General features: G+C 43.4%; 1 protein-coding gene across 1 annotated transcript in view; it reads right to left on the bottom strand.

Annotated features, from left to right (window-relative positions):
* Positions 1-20,271, bottom strand: part of LOC147718790 (connector enhancer of kinase suppressor of ras 2-like) — a 1,944,591-nt gene that overhangs the window by 516,754 nt on the left and 1,407,566 nt on the right. The window contains exon 15 of the mRNA XM_086967239.1: positions 1,178-1,212. Within this exon, the coding sequence (XP_086823365.1) occupies positions 1,178-1,212 (35 nt within the window). The remainder of the gene's footprint in view (positions 1-1,177; positions 1,213-20,271) is intronic.

The raw sequence follows: 20,271 nt of genomic DNA, 5'->3' as shown, positions 1-20,271 counted from the left end.
CATAGAAGACACTTACTCATTTCGGTATTCACAGAAGCTAGGAGTCCTAACTTTAGGGCTCCTAAATGCCTTCTGTGAATACCGAAAGTCCTAAAGTTAGGATTTTTCTCAATTTAGTAGTAGTAAAGTTAGGACTCCTAACTTTAGGACACCTAAATGCCTTCTGTGAATACCGAAAGTCTTAAAATTAGGATTTTTCGAAGTTTAGTATTAGTAAAGTTGAGAAAAATCCTAATTTTAAGACTTTCGGTATCCACAGAAGGCATTTAGGAGTCCGAAAGTTAGGAGTCCTAACTTTACTACTACTAAATTGAGAAAAATCCTAATTTTAAGACTTTCAGTATTCCCAGAATGCATTTAGAAGTCCTAAAGTTAGGAGTCCTAACTTTACTACTACTAAATTGAGAAAAATCCTAACTATAAGACTTTCGGTATTCACAGAAGGCATTTAGGAGTCCAAAAGTTAGGACTCCTAACTTCTGTGAATACCGAAATGAGTAAGTGCCTTCTGTGAATACCAAAATGAGTAAGTGCCTTCTGTGAATACCAAAATGGTAGTAAATTAGGATTTTGTCTTAAGTTAGTTCTGTGAATCGGGCCCACAGAGTCTTCAAGGAGCTAGCCAATGAAGGATTTCACAATATGTCTCAAAGCCAGCAGAAATCATTCAGGGCTGGAGGCCTTTTAGTGCACCAGTCAATTCCCCTAGTATTAAAGCCCTTGGAGGCCAATTTTGAGAGCCACTCCTGATGCCTCTGCCACTTGCCCCGCTTCCTGAGGTTATGGCAGCAGAGGGTTCAAGAGAGAGAAAGGGTGGAAGGGGAAGCAAGAGAGGAATGGATCAGGGAGGTATAGGAGAGAGGGAAGAGAAGAAGAGAGAGAACGGATGGATGGAAATAAAGACAAAGAGAGGGAGGAGACCTAGAGGGTGGGGATGGTTTGACCATTTATGCCAGGGCTGCTTTCGGTTCCCCAGTCCGGTCCTGACATCATTGGACAAAGGAAGATTCTGGAACTCCTTTTGTTAGTGATTGCTTGTTTTCTGCTCTCGCTGGTCCCTTTAAACTTAAATATTTCTAATGTGATAAGATGTGAGAGATATGTAGCTCCAGGAGCATCAAATACACTCCATACAATTTAGATAGATCGTGTAAAAGAGACAAAAACGACCACGTACCTTTCAGAGTCCCCGCCGATCGTGTCCCCCGCTCTCTGTAGGAGAAAAAAGAAGTGAGATTTAAAACCTCGATTGTAAAGAAGACACAAAAGCCCACTTCCTCACAGTGAGCGCGTCATGCCATACACAGTGCGGTTTCTGGCAGCGCTGTGTCAGCTCAGGGCTTCTAATAAACCATAAAAAGGCGCACAGTGATACTGACCACATTCATAGTGTTGAGGCAAACATCACTGTGCCCACCCTTTGAGACTACTCCCATCTCTAGTGCCATGCAGGTGATGAATTGCGCTTCAGGCAATATTAAAATATTGTAATATTCATTTTATTAATAATAAACATTTTAATTTAAAAAGAAAAAGACAAAACTCTGTGAGAACAAGGCGTAAACTAATGTGGCTCTCTTTCCTACGGAGCCCATAAGGAAGTTTACTTGCACACTTCCACTGACCCCAATTACAGCTGTATTTTACTACCCACCCAGCCAATGAGCAGTGGAGGCTTTTATCTACCTCGCATCAGGGCCCACGGCAAACTAGCTATGCCACTCGGTGTGAATAAAAAGAAACGGACAAGCCCATCACATAGTTTAGGGACCACATATTCACCTAGATTTACCTGACCCGACCCCTGAGATACCGACTTATTTTTTAAATTACTGTGCATGCATGCTGTGAGCATTAAGGATGTTTGCTTTTAAAATGAGACTATACGGAAAAGGGTATCAGCACACAACCACATAACGCTTAAAGTTCTTCTAAGTGACACTTACTGTCATACCAAGGACATTTGTAAGAGGCGCGCGATGGAGGGGGAGTCGTTTTTTTTTATATTAAGACCGCGCGCATGAGCCGGGGTTTCCTCTGCGCAGCAGCCGTGGGCAGAGCGCATATTGGTTTCCGTTGTGGTGTGATCAGAGGAGAGACACATTATCAGCTGCCTGGCGCGAGCACATCATAACTTCTGTTTTTAACCCAATATTTTTCTGCTGCTGCTTTGATACTTAGTTCGAGCCTGACTGTTTCACGCTGCGGGTGATAATACATTGTCCTGCAGTGGGTGGACGAGGCATGTTGTGACCTAAAGGGGAGGATGGGCAGAGTGTGATAGGGCAAGCCTGGGGAAAAATGAACACGGTCAATGAGGTAGCACTGGAATTAGGACAACTATTATTGTCATAGTTATACAATTACTAATAATGATCAATAATCACCTCGAAGCCAATCGAGCCGCTATTATATTTCTACTTTAACCACCAGGACGTGCCCTGCTTCTTACTCTCATTCAGCTATCTATAGCTTCATTCTGTGCAAATATATTTTTGGGTTAAAACTAAGCTATTAAGCACCTCCCAACCGCCCCGCCGCTCGGTAGAACTCACATCAATACATTTAGCTCTTTACTGAAAAAGTATTTGACAATCTCGGCTCTAAGACACCCCACTTAACTCGCGCATGTTTTTGAACCAAGATCTACACCCACTTTGTCGTACTTTGTATTGTACGCCACTTACATAGGATGCTATTTCATCTTGAAGGCTTTTTTGTTTATTAGGAGATAATGCGATTATTTTGGCGTCAGTTATAGTGCATGCTTAACACGATACACTGAAATAAACTACATACTATACTGAACAGTGTTTTAGAGGCTAACCTTAAGTTAATGACGAAGAATGCATGAAACAATAACTTTGCTTCCAATGCACTCCCCACAGCATCACATATATTACAAAGTAGATCATCAGTGACGTTGTTACAAATTACATAATTCTCATTTCAGAAACCTATACAGGCCAATCAGGGTCGGATTGGGATCACAAGTTGGCCCGGGCACTGACGAAAAAAGTGGCCCACATTCAAGGGGCATGGCCCACAATTAAGGGGCGTGGCCCACAATTAAGGGGCGTGCCCTTTCATGAAACACCATTTGGTTACATACGTCAATGTCCTTGAATATTAGATGTAAATACATTAAGAATTGGGACAAGTATGGTAGTGCACTGTCCAGTGACCAGCTGAAAGAGGGCACCAAAGAGCAGAAATTGGATTATAAATTCAAATCTGTTCCGAACAGGGGCCCAAAATTATGTTTTGGCCAGGGCCCCCAAAATACTTAAGTTGTTTGGCACAGACAAGGAATGAAAGTGAGAGGATACTGTTCTTGCACAGGACACGGCGCCATGCTAAGCAACTAAAAAAACAGCAAGGCCCCTTTCTGTCACAAAATTATTCGAGCCCTCCAGGGAAGGAGCACCTAATAAGCAGGAAGCCCCTGCTATTACTAACCTACGCAGCCCTCACCAGACCTTCAGCTCAGGAGCATATGAATAGCAGTAAGGCCCCTGCAATTAGCAAATTAATCAGCCCTCCCCAGCCCTCCAGGCCTCAGTGCAATGTCCTGGCAGGGGAGCACAAAACACAGCTGCTGGGTCATTGATGGTAGCCAAGGGGAGGCTGAGGTGAAGATGGTGCAAGTTGCAAAGATCACCTGGCCCCCACAGCGAGACCCATTCTTCCTCGCCCACTATGCCCTGAATGTGAAGGGCTGTGGGCAAGGTGTTAAAACTAACACTGTTTATGTGCTGCATGGGCCCCAGGGGGGCCGAGGTGAAAATGGCTCAAAGGCCTGAGAAACACCTGGCCCCCAGGGAGGCCGTTTTTTTCAAACAATCACCCGCTCCCCAGCCACCCTCAGCGGGATTGCTTTGCAGAGCAGGGGATGACTGCAGCCGCCTAGTGAAGTTACATTCATTTCTCTCTCTCTGTCTCCGTGCCCTCTGTGACCGAGAAATGAAAGCAACTTCACTGTGCGGCTGGAAAAGGGGAGAAAAAAAAAACGGCCCACAGAGGGCACGGAGACACCGGCCCTTCTGCCCATTCCCGAATGCCCGCATTGTCAATCCGCCCCTGAGGCCAATCCACAAACATGTGCTAAACTTCGTAAAACGGTTTGCTATATTTGTCTCCATAAACTAATTTTTTAAATAATTATAAAATAGTATCAATAACAATTCTTGAATCAATTCCTCCCTGAGCACTAATTAGCAATAGATAACCAATATGTAAAGTCCAAATTTCAGTAATTTATTCAATCCAATCCAAGAAATGTATGATACTATATTACTTTTGTCATTGACAGAGAGTGAGGAAGACCCTGTGACTATTTCTAAACTACTTGAGGATTTGGAAATAAATCAGAGCCCTAGTGCAGGTAGTGGACTTAAAAATAAATCCAAATGGACCTCACAACTTTCACCGGGTAATATGAATGATGTCTTTCACAAGGCAGTTAATTTGGATATTGACAAACTGATTGACAAAGATAAAGCTGCTAAAACAGCAGGGACAATCTGACGAGGAAAGAAAGGACAGCTTTGAAAACTTTGACTGACAAACATGATTTAATTATACGAATGGTTGATAAGGGTGGAAACATCGTTGTGATGGACAAGGGTGATTATTTATTTATTTGCTGGTTTGTATAGCGCTTGAATCGACTCCTGTTAAAGTATCTCTGCGCTTTTGGTGCCGGTAGTAACGGAGGTTATGAGTGAGTTGGAGCTAGATCTCATTTCTGAACAAAACAGTTTTCAGGAGTTTCCTGAATGTGAGATGTTCTTTACATTGTCTCAGAGACAGAGGGAGTTTGTTCCATAGAGTGGGTCCTGTGATAGATAGAGCTTTACTCCCGTGTCTGGCTTTTTTGGCACGAGGGATCACTAAAAGAAGATTGTTGCTGGACCTGAGAGATCGAGTTGGAATGTAGGGAGCACATTTCTTTTCAAGGTAGGCGGGCCCTTGTCCATTTAGACATTTATGAATCAGACAACATATTTTAAATTTAGTTCTCTGCCGGATTGAGAGCCAATGCAGCTGCTCCAGGAGGGGCTTGGATGCTGTTCTCGGGGGGACATTGAGAACAAGGCGAGCTGCAGTGTTCTGAATGACCTGAAGCTTGGCCAACACGCCTTCGTTGGCAGAGAGCAACAGGCCATTACAATAGTCAATCCGACTTAAAACCAATGCCTGAACAAGAGTTTTCCTAACGGAGTCAGGTAGCAGAGGGAAAACTTTGCGTAACAGGCTAATGGTATGGAAACATATTCCTGAAATATAGTTAGTATGTTGTTTAAGTGACAGATCTTGGTCAAATCGAATCCCCAGATTCTTCACGACCTGTTTGGTTTCTGGAACTGCTCCTAGGTCTTGCGGCCACCAATCTGGAGTCCATAGCATTTTGGCTTCTCCAAACAGCATTACCTCAGTTTTGCTGACGTTACACTGAAGGCAATTGGAGGACATCCAGTTTGCCACTGCTTTCATGCCTGATGAAAAAGAGTTTCTTACATCAGCGGAGAGAGTCTTAAAGGGGAAGAGGAGCTGCGTATCATCCGCGTATGATACTGGGATGAAACCATACCTGCGCATCACTCTTGCCAGGGGTGCCACATAGATGTTAAAAAGGGTTGGCCTTAAACAGGAGCCCTGTGGCACCACTTTTGAGATCTCTACTTCCGCTGAACGATACGCACCCATAGTGACTCTCTGGGTGCGATCGGATTTGAAGCTCTTCAACCAGTCAAGGGCTTTGTTCTTGATGCCAGCATTCGACAACCGATCGGTCAAGATGGTGTGAGACACGGTGTCGAACGCTGCCGACAGATCTAATAAAACCAGGATCACTGAGAGGCCCTTGTCCTGGTACATATGTAGATCATCAGTGACAGACAGGAGGGTGGACTCTGTGCTGTGTTTTGGCCTAAACCTTGACTGAGAGTAGTCCAGGGTGCCAGCAAGTTCGATGTATCTGGACAGGTGATGGTTTACATGCTTTTCAATCAGTTTCCCTAAGAATGGTAGTAAGGATATGGGTCTAAGGTTGGCTAGGTCAGTCCATGGGGTGGCAGTATTTTTCCTAATGGGTCTGACAAGGATTCGTTTCCATTCTCTGGGGATGGTACCTGAGCTGAGTGAGAGATTCACCAGTTTTTCAATAGTGGGGCAGAGTTGTTCTGTTAGGGCAGGCATTATCCTAGCAGGGATGGTATCATCTGGACTACCACTTTTAATCTGTAGTATTAATGAGAAAGTTTCTTGTAAGGAAATGGGAGGGAAGGTATCTAAAGAGTATGTATCCTGCTTCAGTTCGGTATCCACCTGAGGTAGCGCCGAATCTGTGGTAATTGCCTTGTTAGCGCGAATTATTTTGTCGTAGATTATACTAATTTTGTTGGTGAAGAAGCAGGAGATTTCGTCGCACAGCTGTTGAAAGGCCATCTCAGAGGATTCACATGCAACTGGCTTAACAAATGTTTGTAAAATTTGATAGAGGACCCTTGGAGAGTTCCCTGCATCTTTGATTTGTGATGCAATATAGGTTTTGCGTGCTATGCGAATAGCTTTGTGGTAGATGGATAGTGCATCCCAATACTTTTTCTTGTCCTCTGCCAGGTGGGAAGTTCTCCACCTCTTTTCTAATTTTCTGGCACTTAGTTTAAGTGTCCTTAAGTGGTCAGAGAACCAGATTTCTTGCTTGTTGGCCGGTCTAGGTTTGAACTGTTTCAGAGGGGCAATAATATCTATGGCTTCCTTAGTTGCCCTTTCAAATTTATTAAGAGCGGTTACAATATTTTCCTGAGGGGAGAAGAGGGGTGGAGTTAAATTTTTCCTTGAAGGTGGTGTCAGTGACTTTATGCCACTGTCTACGTACACTCGGTAGTAGAATTGGGTGTGAGGGGGTGGGTTTAGAGTAGGGAGTAATACATTCTACAATAAAATGGTCAGTTCAATTGACCTGTGTTGCAGGTGGGCAGGAGACTAACGGGACGTTGGAGAATATCAGGTCCAGGGTATGACCTGCCTGATGTGTGGGCCCACTGTTCCTCTGTATTAGTCTTAAGGAGGACAGATCTGTTAATAGGGATTGCGCCTCGCTGCAATCCGACCTATCTCTATGTACATTGAAGTCCCCAACTAGCATGAAGTCACTATCGTTGTTGACATGTGGGGCTAGTAGCTCTATCAGCGTGTTGGAAAAGTTATTACATGGACTGGGCGGGCGATATACTAGGGCACCCTTCTGACTTTCTTTGGGGGACAGTATTATTTTAAAAACTAAAAGTTCAATTTCCGAGGTGCTTAATTCTTCTAAGACCGAAATGTTAATTTCTTGTTTATGCACAATAGCGATCCCACCGCCTATTTTAGTGGGACGGTCTAATCTAACTATTTCATAGTTACTCGGAATTCCCAGTGTTATAGCAGGAGTAGAGTGTGGTTTGAGCCACGTTTCTCTGAGGTAACACATGTCGGGTTGTTTGGAAGAAATTAAGTCCCAAACCTCCGCGGAGTGTGTGGAGAGTGACCTGATATTACAAAGGATATTTTTCCTCCCCAAGGGAGTGTGTTTGTTTTCAGCAGCATTATTATTATCAGGAATCATGGGTTTTGGACATTTGGTGTTGTAAGTCTCCCTCATATATGTGGAAAACTGGGTGTGCCAATAGAGGCAGGATAAAGGCCCTTCAACCTCTGGAAGATCCCCACACCTACAGCCCAGTGGCGGATCTGTGTTAAGTCCCAGCAGTACCTGAGGAGTATACGTTATCCATTTAGGAGGGAGTCTTTGTGAGTCTGTTGTAGCAGCCCCCATGGCCCCTGGCCGCGCCTTTTGGCGGACGGGCGCAGACGGGCTGGTCTTTGGCTTGTCTTCGGCGCCGTCAATGGCGCCCCTCTGCGCGCAACTGCTGCGCGCTTTGGCCGACGAGTGGCTAAATAGCCCTGTGAGGAGTGCTGCTAGAGCGCTAACCGCTCGGCTGTCTCGGGGTTGCTGGGCGTGTCTTGCTCTTGTCTACCCCGCCCTCCGCTCAACGGTATAGGATACCGAGTCGGGCCAGGGCGGGTAGGCTAGATCACCGAGCGAAGACAAGGACAGGGCCCCTAAAGCCCCTTACAGTTCGGGGGAGATCGTAAGTGCACTGTCAGAAATTATATTAAAATTTGCAATCAATTCTAATATAACATAACATGAGGAACTTATAAGTATACGGTCAAATTAAAAGCGGTGCAAGTGACTTTAAAGTTATTATATCAATTTTGCAGTGACACAGATTCGTCCGCTAGCTGTTCAGAGTGCTCCGCTCTGGTAGTTCGTTACCTGGCACCGAGTGGGGTCGGGAGACACTTCCACTGTCCGCCCCTTACCGCAAATGGCCAAGCCTCCTCGCAGCCTAAATAGCCCTGTGAGGAGTGCTGCTAGAGCGCTAACCGCTCAGCTGTCTCGGGGTTGCTGGGCGTGTCTTGCTCTTGTCTACCCTGCCCTCCGCTCAACGGTATAGGATACCGAGTCGGACCAGGGCGGGTAGGCTGGATCACCGAGCGAAGACAAGGACTGGGCTCCTAAAGCCCCTTACAGTTCGGGGGAGCTCGTAAATGCACTGTCAGAAATTATTTTAAAATTCGCAATCAATTCTAATATAACATAACGTGATGAACTTATAAGTATACGGTCAAATTAAAAGCGGCGCAAGTGACTTTAAAATTATTATATCAATTTTGCAGTGACACAGATTATAATGAGGAAGTTCTATCACAACTTAATAATGATAAATATTATGAACGATTAACAACAAATCCCTTACAGACAGTGTCAAGTATGATTAAATGTAAGCTTAAAGAGTGGTACGATCAAACATTACTGGATTATGACAGATATATGTTTCTTAAGGTTGAGTTCCCTAGATCACCTTGTATGTACAGTTTGTCAAAGATTCACAAAAACAGGCAGAAACCAGGGGGAGACCAATTATTTTGGTGATCTGGGGACCCACAGAAAAACGTTCGCAACTCATTGACTTGTATTTAAGACCTTATGTACATAATTTACCCTCTCATATTGAGGACACTAAGCATGTATTAAACCTAATGAGTGACATTGTATGGGAATCAGGGATGATATTGGGTACACTGGATGTAGTCTCCCTTCATACTAATATTGAACACCAACTGGGATTGAAGGCAATTGAGAGTTTTTCTAACAGAAGACCAGAAGAATATTTTGAGCATGCAAGAATGTTACTGGAAATAACAAGATAGTACTAGAAAATAAAGTTTTTTTATTTGTGGACATGTGGTACAGGCAAAGACTTGGTACTGCGATGGGTTCCAAATTCGCTCTGTCTTTTGCCAACCTCTTTTTGGAGTGGTTTGTGGCCAAGTGGATCTTGGGCCCTAAACGCAGTAAATGGATAGATCACATTTATTATTGGGGACTGTTTATAGATGACTGTCTCCTCATCTGGACAGGAACAAACAGTGAACTTCATGACTTTTTAAAATATTTGAATACAATGACCAGAACATGAGATTTACAACCCATTATGTCTATGAACGTCTCACGTTTCTAGATATTGAATTGTTTATTGCGAGGGATAAATTATGTAGCAGGATGTTTCGTAAGGAAACCAGCTGTAACGCTCTACTACATGCAGGAAGCTGTCACCCGAAAAGCCAAATTAACGCAATACCAAATGGAGAAATGTTAAGGGCACGCAGACATTTTTCTGAACAGCTTGATTTTGGGACAAATTTGGGGGATATGGTATCAGATTTAGAGCCAGAGAATATAATACGACCAAAGGCATAAGACATAAGGCCAAAGAAAGACATAAGGCCAAAGAAAGGGCACATAAACTGAAGAGAGAAGAGACGCTCAAAACCAAGAAAAAGCCTCCTTCTTAGGGAGACAGGATAAACAAAATTGGACGAATCACACATTTTGGCAATGGGAGTCATAAGTTATACTCTGTACTTGAGAAATACTGGCATCTTCTGAAAACTGACAAGGATATTTTACCATTTCTGAATGACAGGCCCAGTATAACTTTCAGCAGAGGGCTTACACTGGCAAATATGGTTAGTCCTAGTTATCTCTGAGTACCGTCTAATGAGAACTGGCTTAGTAACCAATTGAAAGGTTTCTACTGTTGTGGGAGATGTAGCTTATGCAGGTGGGAAACAAAGAAAATTAATGTTTTTAATTACAATGACACAGAGATGCATACAAATAATACATTTATCAATTGTGATACGACTTTTGTTGTTTATATCATTGTTTCCACATGTACTAAAATGTATGTAGAAAGCCAAATTAAACGGTTATGAGACAGGATGGTTGAACATTTTAGGGCATTAAAGAACGGGGACACTAGGTATCCTATTTCAGCTCATACTGTGCAAAATTGTGATGACATTGATAATCATAAATTTAGTTTTCATGGAATAGATCATGGAAAAATGGATAGGAGAGGTGGTAATAGGATTCTTAAATTGAGACGGAAAGAGGCTATTTGGATTATTAAATTAAATTTGTCATGATTTTTTTTACTGTACATAATATACTTAATATATAGAATGTGACTCAGGGATAACGCTGCACGTATAATAGATTTTTGTATTATGTACAGAGATGTTATACAGATGTGTTCTTTCTTTCCACTCTATTCAACTCTTTGATGATATTACTTCAGAGAGGTGGAGGATCTTCCCCTTTCTCTCCTTTTATTTTACATGAATATTGGCTGAGCCTTTATAAATTCTGATGGAATTATTGTGGTGTAAAAATCAAGTGGTATTGACTAATAGCTCTGAACAAGAGTTGGTAAAATCTCATGGTTGAAGAGTGAGACTTGGTTGATGTAGTAGTTAATTCTTTGCCCTACGCACAAGAGGTCCCAGGTTCGAAACTTGGCACCAGTATTTGCATGCTGGTGTATTTGTTTACTATGTTATATCATATCTTCTTACTTAATTTGTTATGTACAGTGCATACGATATAATGAGCGGGAGTTGAGGTTGCCCGCATAAGATTGGTAAAAACTTGTGAAACACAAAACAGCTAAGAAGAGAGAGAAAAGAAAACAGAAAATTTCATGGGTTGTAGATCAAACGAAATATAAACACGTGATATGTATGCACATTCAACACAAACAACACACCTTACATACCTATAGACCACAGAAACATGAACAGTCGTACCTGAGTTTGGAAATGGTATACTAATATGGGACTGAAGTTTCCTAATAAAAGATTGTAAATAGGCAGGATGATGCATTCTAACTAATGTTTATATTTCGTTTGCTCTACAACCCATGAAATTTTCTGTTTTCTTTTCTCTCTCTTCTTAGCTGTTTCGTGTTTCACTTCATTTGATTTATCTTATTTCTCAAGCACATAGCTATAAAAATAGTAACGCGGTATTCAGCTCGTAGTAAGTAAGCTAGAAGTTCGCTTCAAGACTTATAAAGCAGATTTTTACCTCTCACTAATGGAGCCCGTAGAATTTCTACACTGAATAGTCCGTTGTTGATTAGTTTAGTAACAAAGAAAGGACTCATAAACTAAGCTTGTTTCGATCGACACATTCGAACTAGGACTCCGTATTCAACGAGATGTCGATTCTCTCGAACGGTAAGCTCAAATCCTTGAGCAAATATTAACGCGTGCTTCAACAATCTCAAGAGCACCCCTTTTTCTAAATGTGTTCTCTTGTATACCCACAGCGGAACGTGCATATTGAAATAGCGAGATTTAGACATCTTTTGAAGAACCTTGCAGGTACATTCTACCTTTCAAAACCCGATATTATTTCGTAACTAGATTCGCAACGTATCGCATGAGGCTGATTACGCATTCGTATATATATATTTTTTTTACTTTGCACAGGGTTTCCTGCTAAAAACATTGATAAAACTTTCCACAGGTGAGCATTTTGATCCGCTTCCCTGAAGGTTAATATTCTGTGCAATCAATTAAGTTTCGTTTCTGTTCTTTTTGTAACAATCACCTCAATATATTGTGTTACAGACACCAAGTTAGTGAAGAATGCACAGGTAAATTAACTTTTGGGTCAGATAACTAAAAGAGACCTACTCTTTTAAAAAAACAAGCATTAAAGTGATATATATTTTTTCTTTAGATGTCATGTTGATGTATAATAAAACTCACATAAACTAGGAGTCGTGTGACCCAAAACTCGTGGTAAGAATCGTTCAGTTGCAAAACATGTAGAAGGCACATGTTCCTCCCAGGCATTAAGAGTAATTGAGTTTCTTTTTTCTCTTTTCTTTCTTTTCTTTTCTTTTAACAGACCCCTGACGAAGGGGCTCAAGCCCCGAAATGCATTGGGTTTTTATTGCATATATTATTCAGTATGATTTTTTAAAATAATGACATCATGGAAATGCAAATTGTTTATTGTGTACAAAATTATGTTTGATAACAAAATGAACTTGTGATGCTTTTCTTATAATAATCTGATAAAATTGATTTGAATGCAATATTGGAGAATTTGAATTCTTAGTAGTGCGCACTAGAGCCACTTTTACATGTGCCACAGCTTGCCATCTCATAAGGCCTCCACATTTCATTACAGATGCATGGCGACAGCCTCATGCCTTAGGGGTCAGTTACGATGCCGGTTGGAAAGCATTCCGACTGAATCAGTCTCGGAATGGTTTCCGACCGAATCGGATCCGGGGGTCCGACCAACCGATTACTTTGCCTCCAGATACGATTTGGTCGGACTCCCATTGACTTTAAAGGGAGCCTGTGTTTCAACAGAATACACAGGATCCCATTGAAGAAAGGAGTGCTGGAGAAAATCGTGCACACTGTGGCCGGCTCCCCTTTGTGCCTGACACACTTTCAGGGTTGGAAATAGGGTCCCTTGGGTGCTCCCACGGGCCCCATTCTGAAGCTTCAGGGTGTATGGGGGCCTGCTACGGACCCCCAAAGTCACATTGTGACAGCCAATCTGAGTCGAAACAACCAATTCAGAACAGCTGTCCGAATCTGACATCGTAATCACTTGGTCGGAAATGCAGTCCGTAGACCTGTGCGAGTCTGCTTCGAATGACTCAGTTCCTCTGAATACCATCCGGAATTGAGCCGGAACTGACTCGGAAAGTCTGAACGCTTCCGAACATCGTAATCGGTCATTCGGAAACCTTTCCAAATTGGTCGGAAAGTTGGATTCCGAATCGGATTCTGCAGACCCGAATCCATTTCGGAGCCTTACCGAATAGCATTGTAATTGGCCCCTTAGCCTTCAAGAGAGATGCATGAAACTCTGTACAACATATAGCCAGGATGTATCCTTGTTTCTTCCATGCACATGAAGATGCCAGGCAAAGGGTGGCAGAGTGCATAACATTGGAGCCAATTACAGTGGGAGACAGTTAAAATGCAGGTCATAAAATGTGAATGAAGACCTTTCTGGGAGAAAGTGATGTAATTTTAGTTTTGATTTGGGGGGACCATGCACAAGTGGTGGGTACCTGAATTTTTGCGAAGATGATATAACAATGACTAGAAATTTGGGGTTCAACAGCTCGCCACTGGTTATGTTGCAGAAATCTTTTCTTTTAAAAATGAAGGTGCCAAAACATAGACTGAATGGTCTGACCTGTCAATATTCAAAGTCATAATCTTTTTACAGTGTACAGTGCTTGATACTATCATCATCTCTGAGCCAAAAATTACATTGTCAAAAACTTGCTCTTAAAAGGAACTAACATTTGGAACATTGAAGGTCTGATTAAGTTGGACAAAACAGGATTCCTGTCATTTGTTTGTTAAAAATGTGGGCCTTATAAGTTATAATAACGTTGAAACAAACGTTAAAAAAGCCTTAGCGTTTTAAAATGTACAGCTTCATTTTTTTTCTCAAAGTTGGATTCTGTGAGATTTAGCAACATTTCATGATCTCAAAGGGCATTGCATTAGTAAAGTACCTTGTATGTCAAAGTGGTTGTGTGTATGATTTGGGACTGAGATTTAAATAAAATAGGCTTGCATTTGTTTTAATTCGAGATGCACTTACAGTGTGAAAGTGACATAAACCTCCCATTTGGGGACGGGGGCGGGGATACCCCCGGTTGGATTGCCTCAGCTCTAAGGGGTATTGCATGCAGACACATATCACATCACTCATGATATGGTCAGTGACATCACTGATGACATCTCAAATGACATCACTGATGACATTATCCATTGACTGAGTTTTTTCTGAAAAGTTTAAGAATGTTATCTATATATGTGCCAAGGGGTATTGAACAAAAAGAGTGGGTGTATGAGTGTCTGTGTGGATGACTTTGTGGGTGTGTGACTGACTGTATAAGTGAGTGATTAAACCTGTCTTAGTGAATGCATGGGTGAGTAACTAATCTATGTGAATGAATTTTTGTATCAGTCTGTGATTTGGTGTGTAAGTGGCTGCATAGTTTGGTCAGTAGCTACATGAGTGTCTATATGGGTTCATGATTGGTTTTCTGAGTACATGTATGGGTCCTGAGTGTCTGTGTGGGTGGGTGGGGGGTGTGTGACTCCCTGCATGGATATGTGAATGGGTGATTCACTGGGTGTATAGGTTCATTAGTTCGTCTGTAAGGGGCTGCATGGGTGGGTGAACATGTGTATGGCTTTGTTGGTGAGTGAATGGATGTCTCAATGGTACATGTATGGGTAACTACACATGTGAAAGGAGGTGTATGTGAGTGTTAGAGTATATAAGTGCTTATATGTTGCGAGTGAGTGATTGTGAGAGCGGCTGTATGGATGAATGTGTGCTTGTGTCAGTGATTGTATAAGAGAGTAAGTATGTTTGTAGAATAAGTGAGGTGGTGTGTGTATAACTGTATAATGAGTAAATGGCGGTGTGATTGATTCTTTGGGTGACTGATTAGGTGGGTGAGTAACTCTATTGGTAAGTGGCAGCATGTGGGTATCTGTATAGGTGTATGAGTGCATATATCAGTGCCTATATTGATCAGTGACTGCGTGTATGAGTGACTGTATGGGTGAGTGGATGTGTGTGTTGACCTATGAATCAGTGAGTGGGTATGTACTAACTGGATTTGGTGTTTCTATGGTTTCGAGAAGGTTAGTCTGTATTTTTGAGTAGGTGTTTGAAACATTATATTAGGGTTTGAGGAGGTGCATCAGATATTAAATGGATGATGTCCTCAGTGATGTCATCAGTGATGTAATTTGAGATGTCATCAGTGATGTCATCAGTGATATCACTAACCATGTAAAGAGTGATGTAATATGTGACTTCATCAGCAGTGCATTGCAGGGGTGTGAGTTATAGTTAGCTCTTCTAACTATAATGGACACATTTCTCTAGTTTTATACGAGTGAAATGTGCAACTAACTATAACGTTCCTGAAACCTGTGTTTTTTTCAGTGATTTTCTAAGGTTTTTTAAATGCCAATTTCTTTCTATAAAGCCCCTCAAACCTATGGTTTTTCAGTGAATTTCTAAGGTTTTTTTTAAATGCTAATTTGTCACTATAACATAGTAGTCACGTTTGCAGAGTGGTGCAAAAGGGGTCTAGGCCTCCGACCAATGCTCAGGAATTCCATAACATAGGAGTGGTGCAGGGAGGGGGTAGGGCCTCCAGTGTGATGCCAGCTTTTGTTTTCTTTTTGTATTTTCAGAAGGGGGCTGTGTGGCCCGCACTTCTTTTTAGTATTTTTTGGGTCCTGAGGACTACATCCCAGAGGGCCTGAATCATTTTTTTACTTTAAAAAAATTAAGCAGCCCCCCTTCTGAGGCTGATTTTTGCCCTGGGGACCCCATCCTCCTGGGTATGGCCTTGTTTTCTCTTTGTTTTTAAAGAATTTGTACGAGGGGGTGGCTTTGTGGCCCCCATTCCCAGAGCCTCTCTTGGCCCCAGGGACCCCATCCCCTAGAGCCTGGCCGAACTTTATTCTTTTTTCATTTGGAGGGGTGCCACTTGGCTCCCCCTCCTGAGGCCAATTATGGCCCCTGGAACCCCATCCCCTGGGGCTTTGCCTCTTTAAAAAAAAATATTTTTATTTTGGAGGTGGGCTGCATAGCACCCCTCCTGAGGCCAATTATGGCCCCAGGGACATCATCCCCTGTTGGGGACTGCAGAGGGGGCCCCAATGCCCCGTGGTCCCAGCCAGCCCCCGCATCCTGCTGGCATGCAGCTCCCCTTGTCCAAAAGCAATACTGATTCACTTCATGGAAGTGAGAGCAGGTTTCCTGTTCTCGCTTCCATGAAGCGAAGCAGATTTTGCAATGGCAGGGCAGGAGCAGTGCTCCCGCCCTGCCATTGTAAACTGCAATGTCCAGGGGGTGGGCACCCTGGGACATTGCTGGAGCAGGCACTAGGGGAGTGGCGGTCCCCAGTGCTAAGGAAGGCTCCATAAAGGGGGGTCGCGCGGCCCCCCTCCCAACTTATAAATAGCCCAGAGGAGTTGGTGGTCCCCGGTGGTCTGCAACGGACCCCTGTTTGTAAATAATTAGTGCTCCAGGGAGGTGGTGGTCCCTGGGGAAGTGTGGGGGGGCTCGAGCCCACCTCAGTTTTAGAAAGTAGCCCCAGGGAGGTGGCGGTCCCTGGGCCTTGTGGGGCCCAAGAGGCCCCCCACCCAATTTAATTTCAAGCCCCGGGGAGGTGGCAGCGCCTGGGACAGCTTGGGGGAGAAGGAGCTCCCCCCAAGCATTTTATTAAGAAATCCCCGGGGAAGTGGCAGTCCCCGGGGCTGTGGGGAACCGTGTGCCCAGCACATTATCAGAACTGCCCCCGGGAGGTGGCGTCCCCGGGGCTGCGGGGGCCCGCATCACAATAAAACATTGAGCCAGGACCTGGCCCAGCCGGGGACTTAATACAAACAAAGCACTGGAGACTGCACTTTGTTTTAAAAAAAAAAATTCTGCCGGATTTGTGAACCAAAAGCTTTTTTTGGCCCTGGGTGTCCCTGTGGGACCTCCTGACCAGAACTAGGGGGTCAAGGTTAGGTGTGAGCGCAAAATACATTCCGCTGGCGGATTTCGCGGATTTTCAGTAAATCCACAATCCGCAAACTCCCGCGAATTTACCGAAAATCCACGAATCCGCGAGCGGCGGATTCGGGGGGCAAAAGTTCAAGCCTTCAAGCTTGAAGTTGTAACTATTTTAGGATGGCGCCGGCAAGCTGCCAGCGCCATCCTAAAATAGTTACTAAGTTAGCTTCAACAGGAAGCACTAATAGATAAAATAAAGCAGGTGCTCGAGCACCTGCTTTATTTTATCTATTAGTGCTTCCTGATGAAGCTAATTTAGTAACTATTTTAGGATGGCGCTGGCAGCTTGCCTGCGCCATCCTAAAATAGTTCCAGGATTATAGGTTGACAGCTCACTGAAGGGACCCCTGCGGCCTTCGGAGCGATTGCATAGTAACACACACATGGTCGCTGGAACTAGTTGAAGCTCAAACTCAGTGATTCATTCATCAGCCCAAAAACAATCGTGAGCGTCGTCGAGGCCGCACAGAAGAACCCCCATTGAGAAAATCCGCAAAATCCACGAATCCGCAAATTCGCGGATTTTGTGGATCCGCAAATCCGCAAATTCGCAGATCGTGCATCCCCGAAATCCGCCCATGCCTAGTCAAGGTGTTTTTATCCTGCCCTCTTTTCTTTTTTTTAACCATTTTTAACCCTTATTTCTTGTGACTCGGTTTTACGAAGCTACAAGATGGCTGCTTGGTTTGGAGTATTGGCAGCCAATCAAAATGAAGCTCATGATTGGGAGGATTCGCTGATCCACTATGGTCACCAGATATCAATATTTTTTTATTTTTAAATTTCTCAAAAGCTACCGAACGGATTTACACCATTTAAAGCAAAGAGTGCACTCTAGATGAAGAGCTCCCTCTCTGCCAAATATAGTGTAATTCAATTCAGCTGTTTGGGCTGCTCCCACCCTGTCATTGCAAACACTGCTTTGCTTCATGAGATGTCATCAGTGATGTAATCAGTGATGTCACTGACCATGTCATGAGTGATGTAATATGTGACGTCATCGGCAGTGCATTGAGTGGGCGAGAGTTTTAGTTAGCTCAACTAACTATAACAGCTGAATTGCTCTGGTTTTGTATGAGTGAAATGTCCAACTAACTATAACTTTCCTGAAACCTGTGGTTTTTTCAGTGAATTTCCAAGGTTTTTTAAATGCTAATTTCTAACTATAACATCCCTGAAAGCTATGTTTTTTTCAGTGAATATATATATATATATATATATATATATATATTACCTACTGGCGGTCGCCAGTAGGTAATTATAGTTAGGATTATTTTCAATAGAAAATCTCAACATTCTATTGTAAATAACTTTGGCGCCGGTTGAGGAATCTGCCTGAAAATGTCCTCAAATGTGCCTCGTGGCGCCCCGGTCCTTCCCTGAAAGTTTGGGGGGGGATTTGTTAAGCGGGGGCCGAGAAAAAAGGGGGGTCCCAAAACATGTTTTCCCCATGTTAATTTCCATAGGGCGGTCAACCTCACTTTTAGCCCGAACGGCTGAATGGATTTCCACCAAACTTGGCAAAATTGTAGGGACTGGTAGCCCGATGTGCCTTTGCTATGTCTCAAGATATGTGCTCCAGTGGATTTTGAGTAATTTAGGTTCAAAAAAATATATATATCTATAAGCGCTCCCCGGTACGCGCACCGGGGCGCTAACCAGCGCGCTACGCGAGTTCGCGCACGGAAAGCTGATTGGCTCTCGGGTGTCTGTCAACATTCCAAACAGTCCGGAGCGGCCGCCATCTTGTGTCTCGGTAGGATCGAGACACAAGAGGTGGCAAAAATAAAGGGGGAAATGACCATAAGGGGGCAGAGTAGACCCCCCTTGACCCCCTAGGTTTGATGTGGGGGCCATAAAAGGGCCCCGCGGGACAAACATTTATTTAAATTTGTTTTTATTTGCGCGGGGGGAGCGCCCGGTACGCGCACCGCGGAGCGTACCGGGGAGCGTACAATGGGGAAAAAAGAATGATAGAGTTTTTTAAAAAATGTTGCCTTTTTTTATAAATTGGAGGTTGTTCTAAAAAGAACTGTTTTTTTTCTTCTTTTTGTTGTTTTATATTTTTTTAATTTTTTTTAACATTTTGTACTTTTTTTGGCTTTTATGAACTATTTTATATTTTATTTTTTATTTTTATGGGAAGAAACACAAAACAGGGAATTGAAAACGGCTCAACTGGAGCAAAAAAAAACATGAAAAAATTATGGATTTTTGGGGCATTTGTGGTTGTCACCAGCACGGTTGATGAGCGTTATGCTTTGCTCACCATAGGTGATGGTCTTACCACAAAAAAATACAAGAGATCTTGTATTGCCCAAACTTTTGTTGAATGTTTGGGACCATCTCCCTTGTTTCTAGTCCCGATGGAGTGGGTTGCTTTCGTTTGGAGGTGCTGGGTGAAGATTGGGGAGGGTTGCTGGCCAGTTCTCTCACCTCTGCCGCAGCATAGTTGTTGGGATGCTTGCGCTGCATGTGTCGAATCATGGTGTTATTACCAAATTAATATTTTTTATTAGGGTTCCCCCTTGAAATTTCAATGCCACAGATTTGGCAAGTCACCTTTGGCGCATTCACTTTCTTCTTTCCCTCTGGGATGAAAAAAAACTCCCATACAATGTGCTGCTTTGGCCTGTATGGGGTATTGTCTTCTGGCAGCCACCTTCTCCCCTCCTCCTCCTCCTCCTCTTCTTCTTCTTGACACCAATGTGATGTTGTGGTGGTCCTCTTGGTGGTGGTGGTGGTGGTGGTGGTGCAGATGCTTCAGCTGCTGCTGCTACTGTAGCCATTTTAAAGTACAAAATATTACTCAAAGATCTCCAAACAGGTCTTCCTCAGACAAAGTCAGAATAAGGAAAAAAGGTGGGGGCTTTCATCACTTGGAAAAAAAAACTGTCCTGAACCAATAAAAAGTGTTATTTTCAGGTCTCATGACCTGGGCTTTCATCATTTGGAAACCAAAACTGTTCTGCACCAATAAAAAGTGTTATTTTCAGGTCACATGACCCGACGCGCTTACGCGACGCGCCCCCGGGTGCGCCCGGAGGCGCCCCCCGGGGCGCGTCGCGTAAGCATGTCGGATGCTTACGTTGCGCGATTGTATTCGCTCGAGTGCTTCCGGGTGCGCTTACGCCTTGCGTATCACGCGGACGCAGCTACGCGATACTTCACGATGATGTTTTTGTTCGCGGCAATAGCGCTAACGGGACGCTCACTGGTGCGTGCCG

Source organism: Lissotriton vulgaris, chromosome 4_1 (assembly GCF_964263255.1).
Source record: "Lissotriton vulgaris chromosome 4_1, aLisVul1.2, whole genome shotgun sequence".
Taxonomy (NCBI): domain Eukaryota; kingdom Metazoa; phylum Chordata; class Amphibia; order Caudata; family Salamandridae; genus Lissotriton; species Lissotriton vulgaris.
The sequence above is the reverse complement of the archived record's forward strand: the minus strand, read 5'-3'. Positions and strand labels throughout refer to the sequence as shown.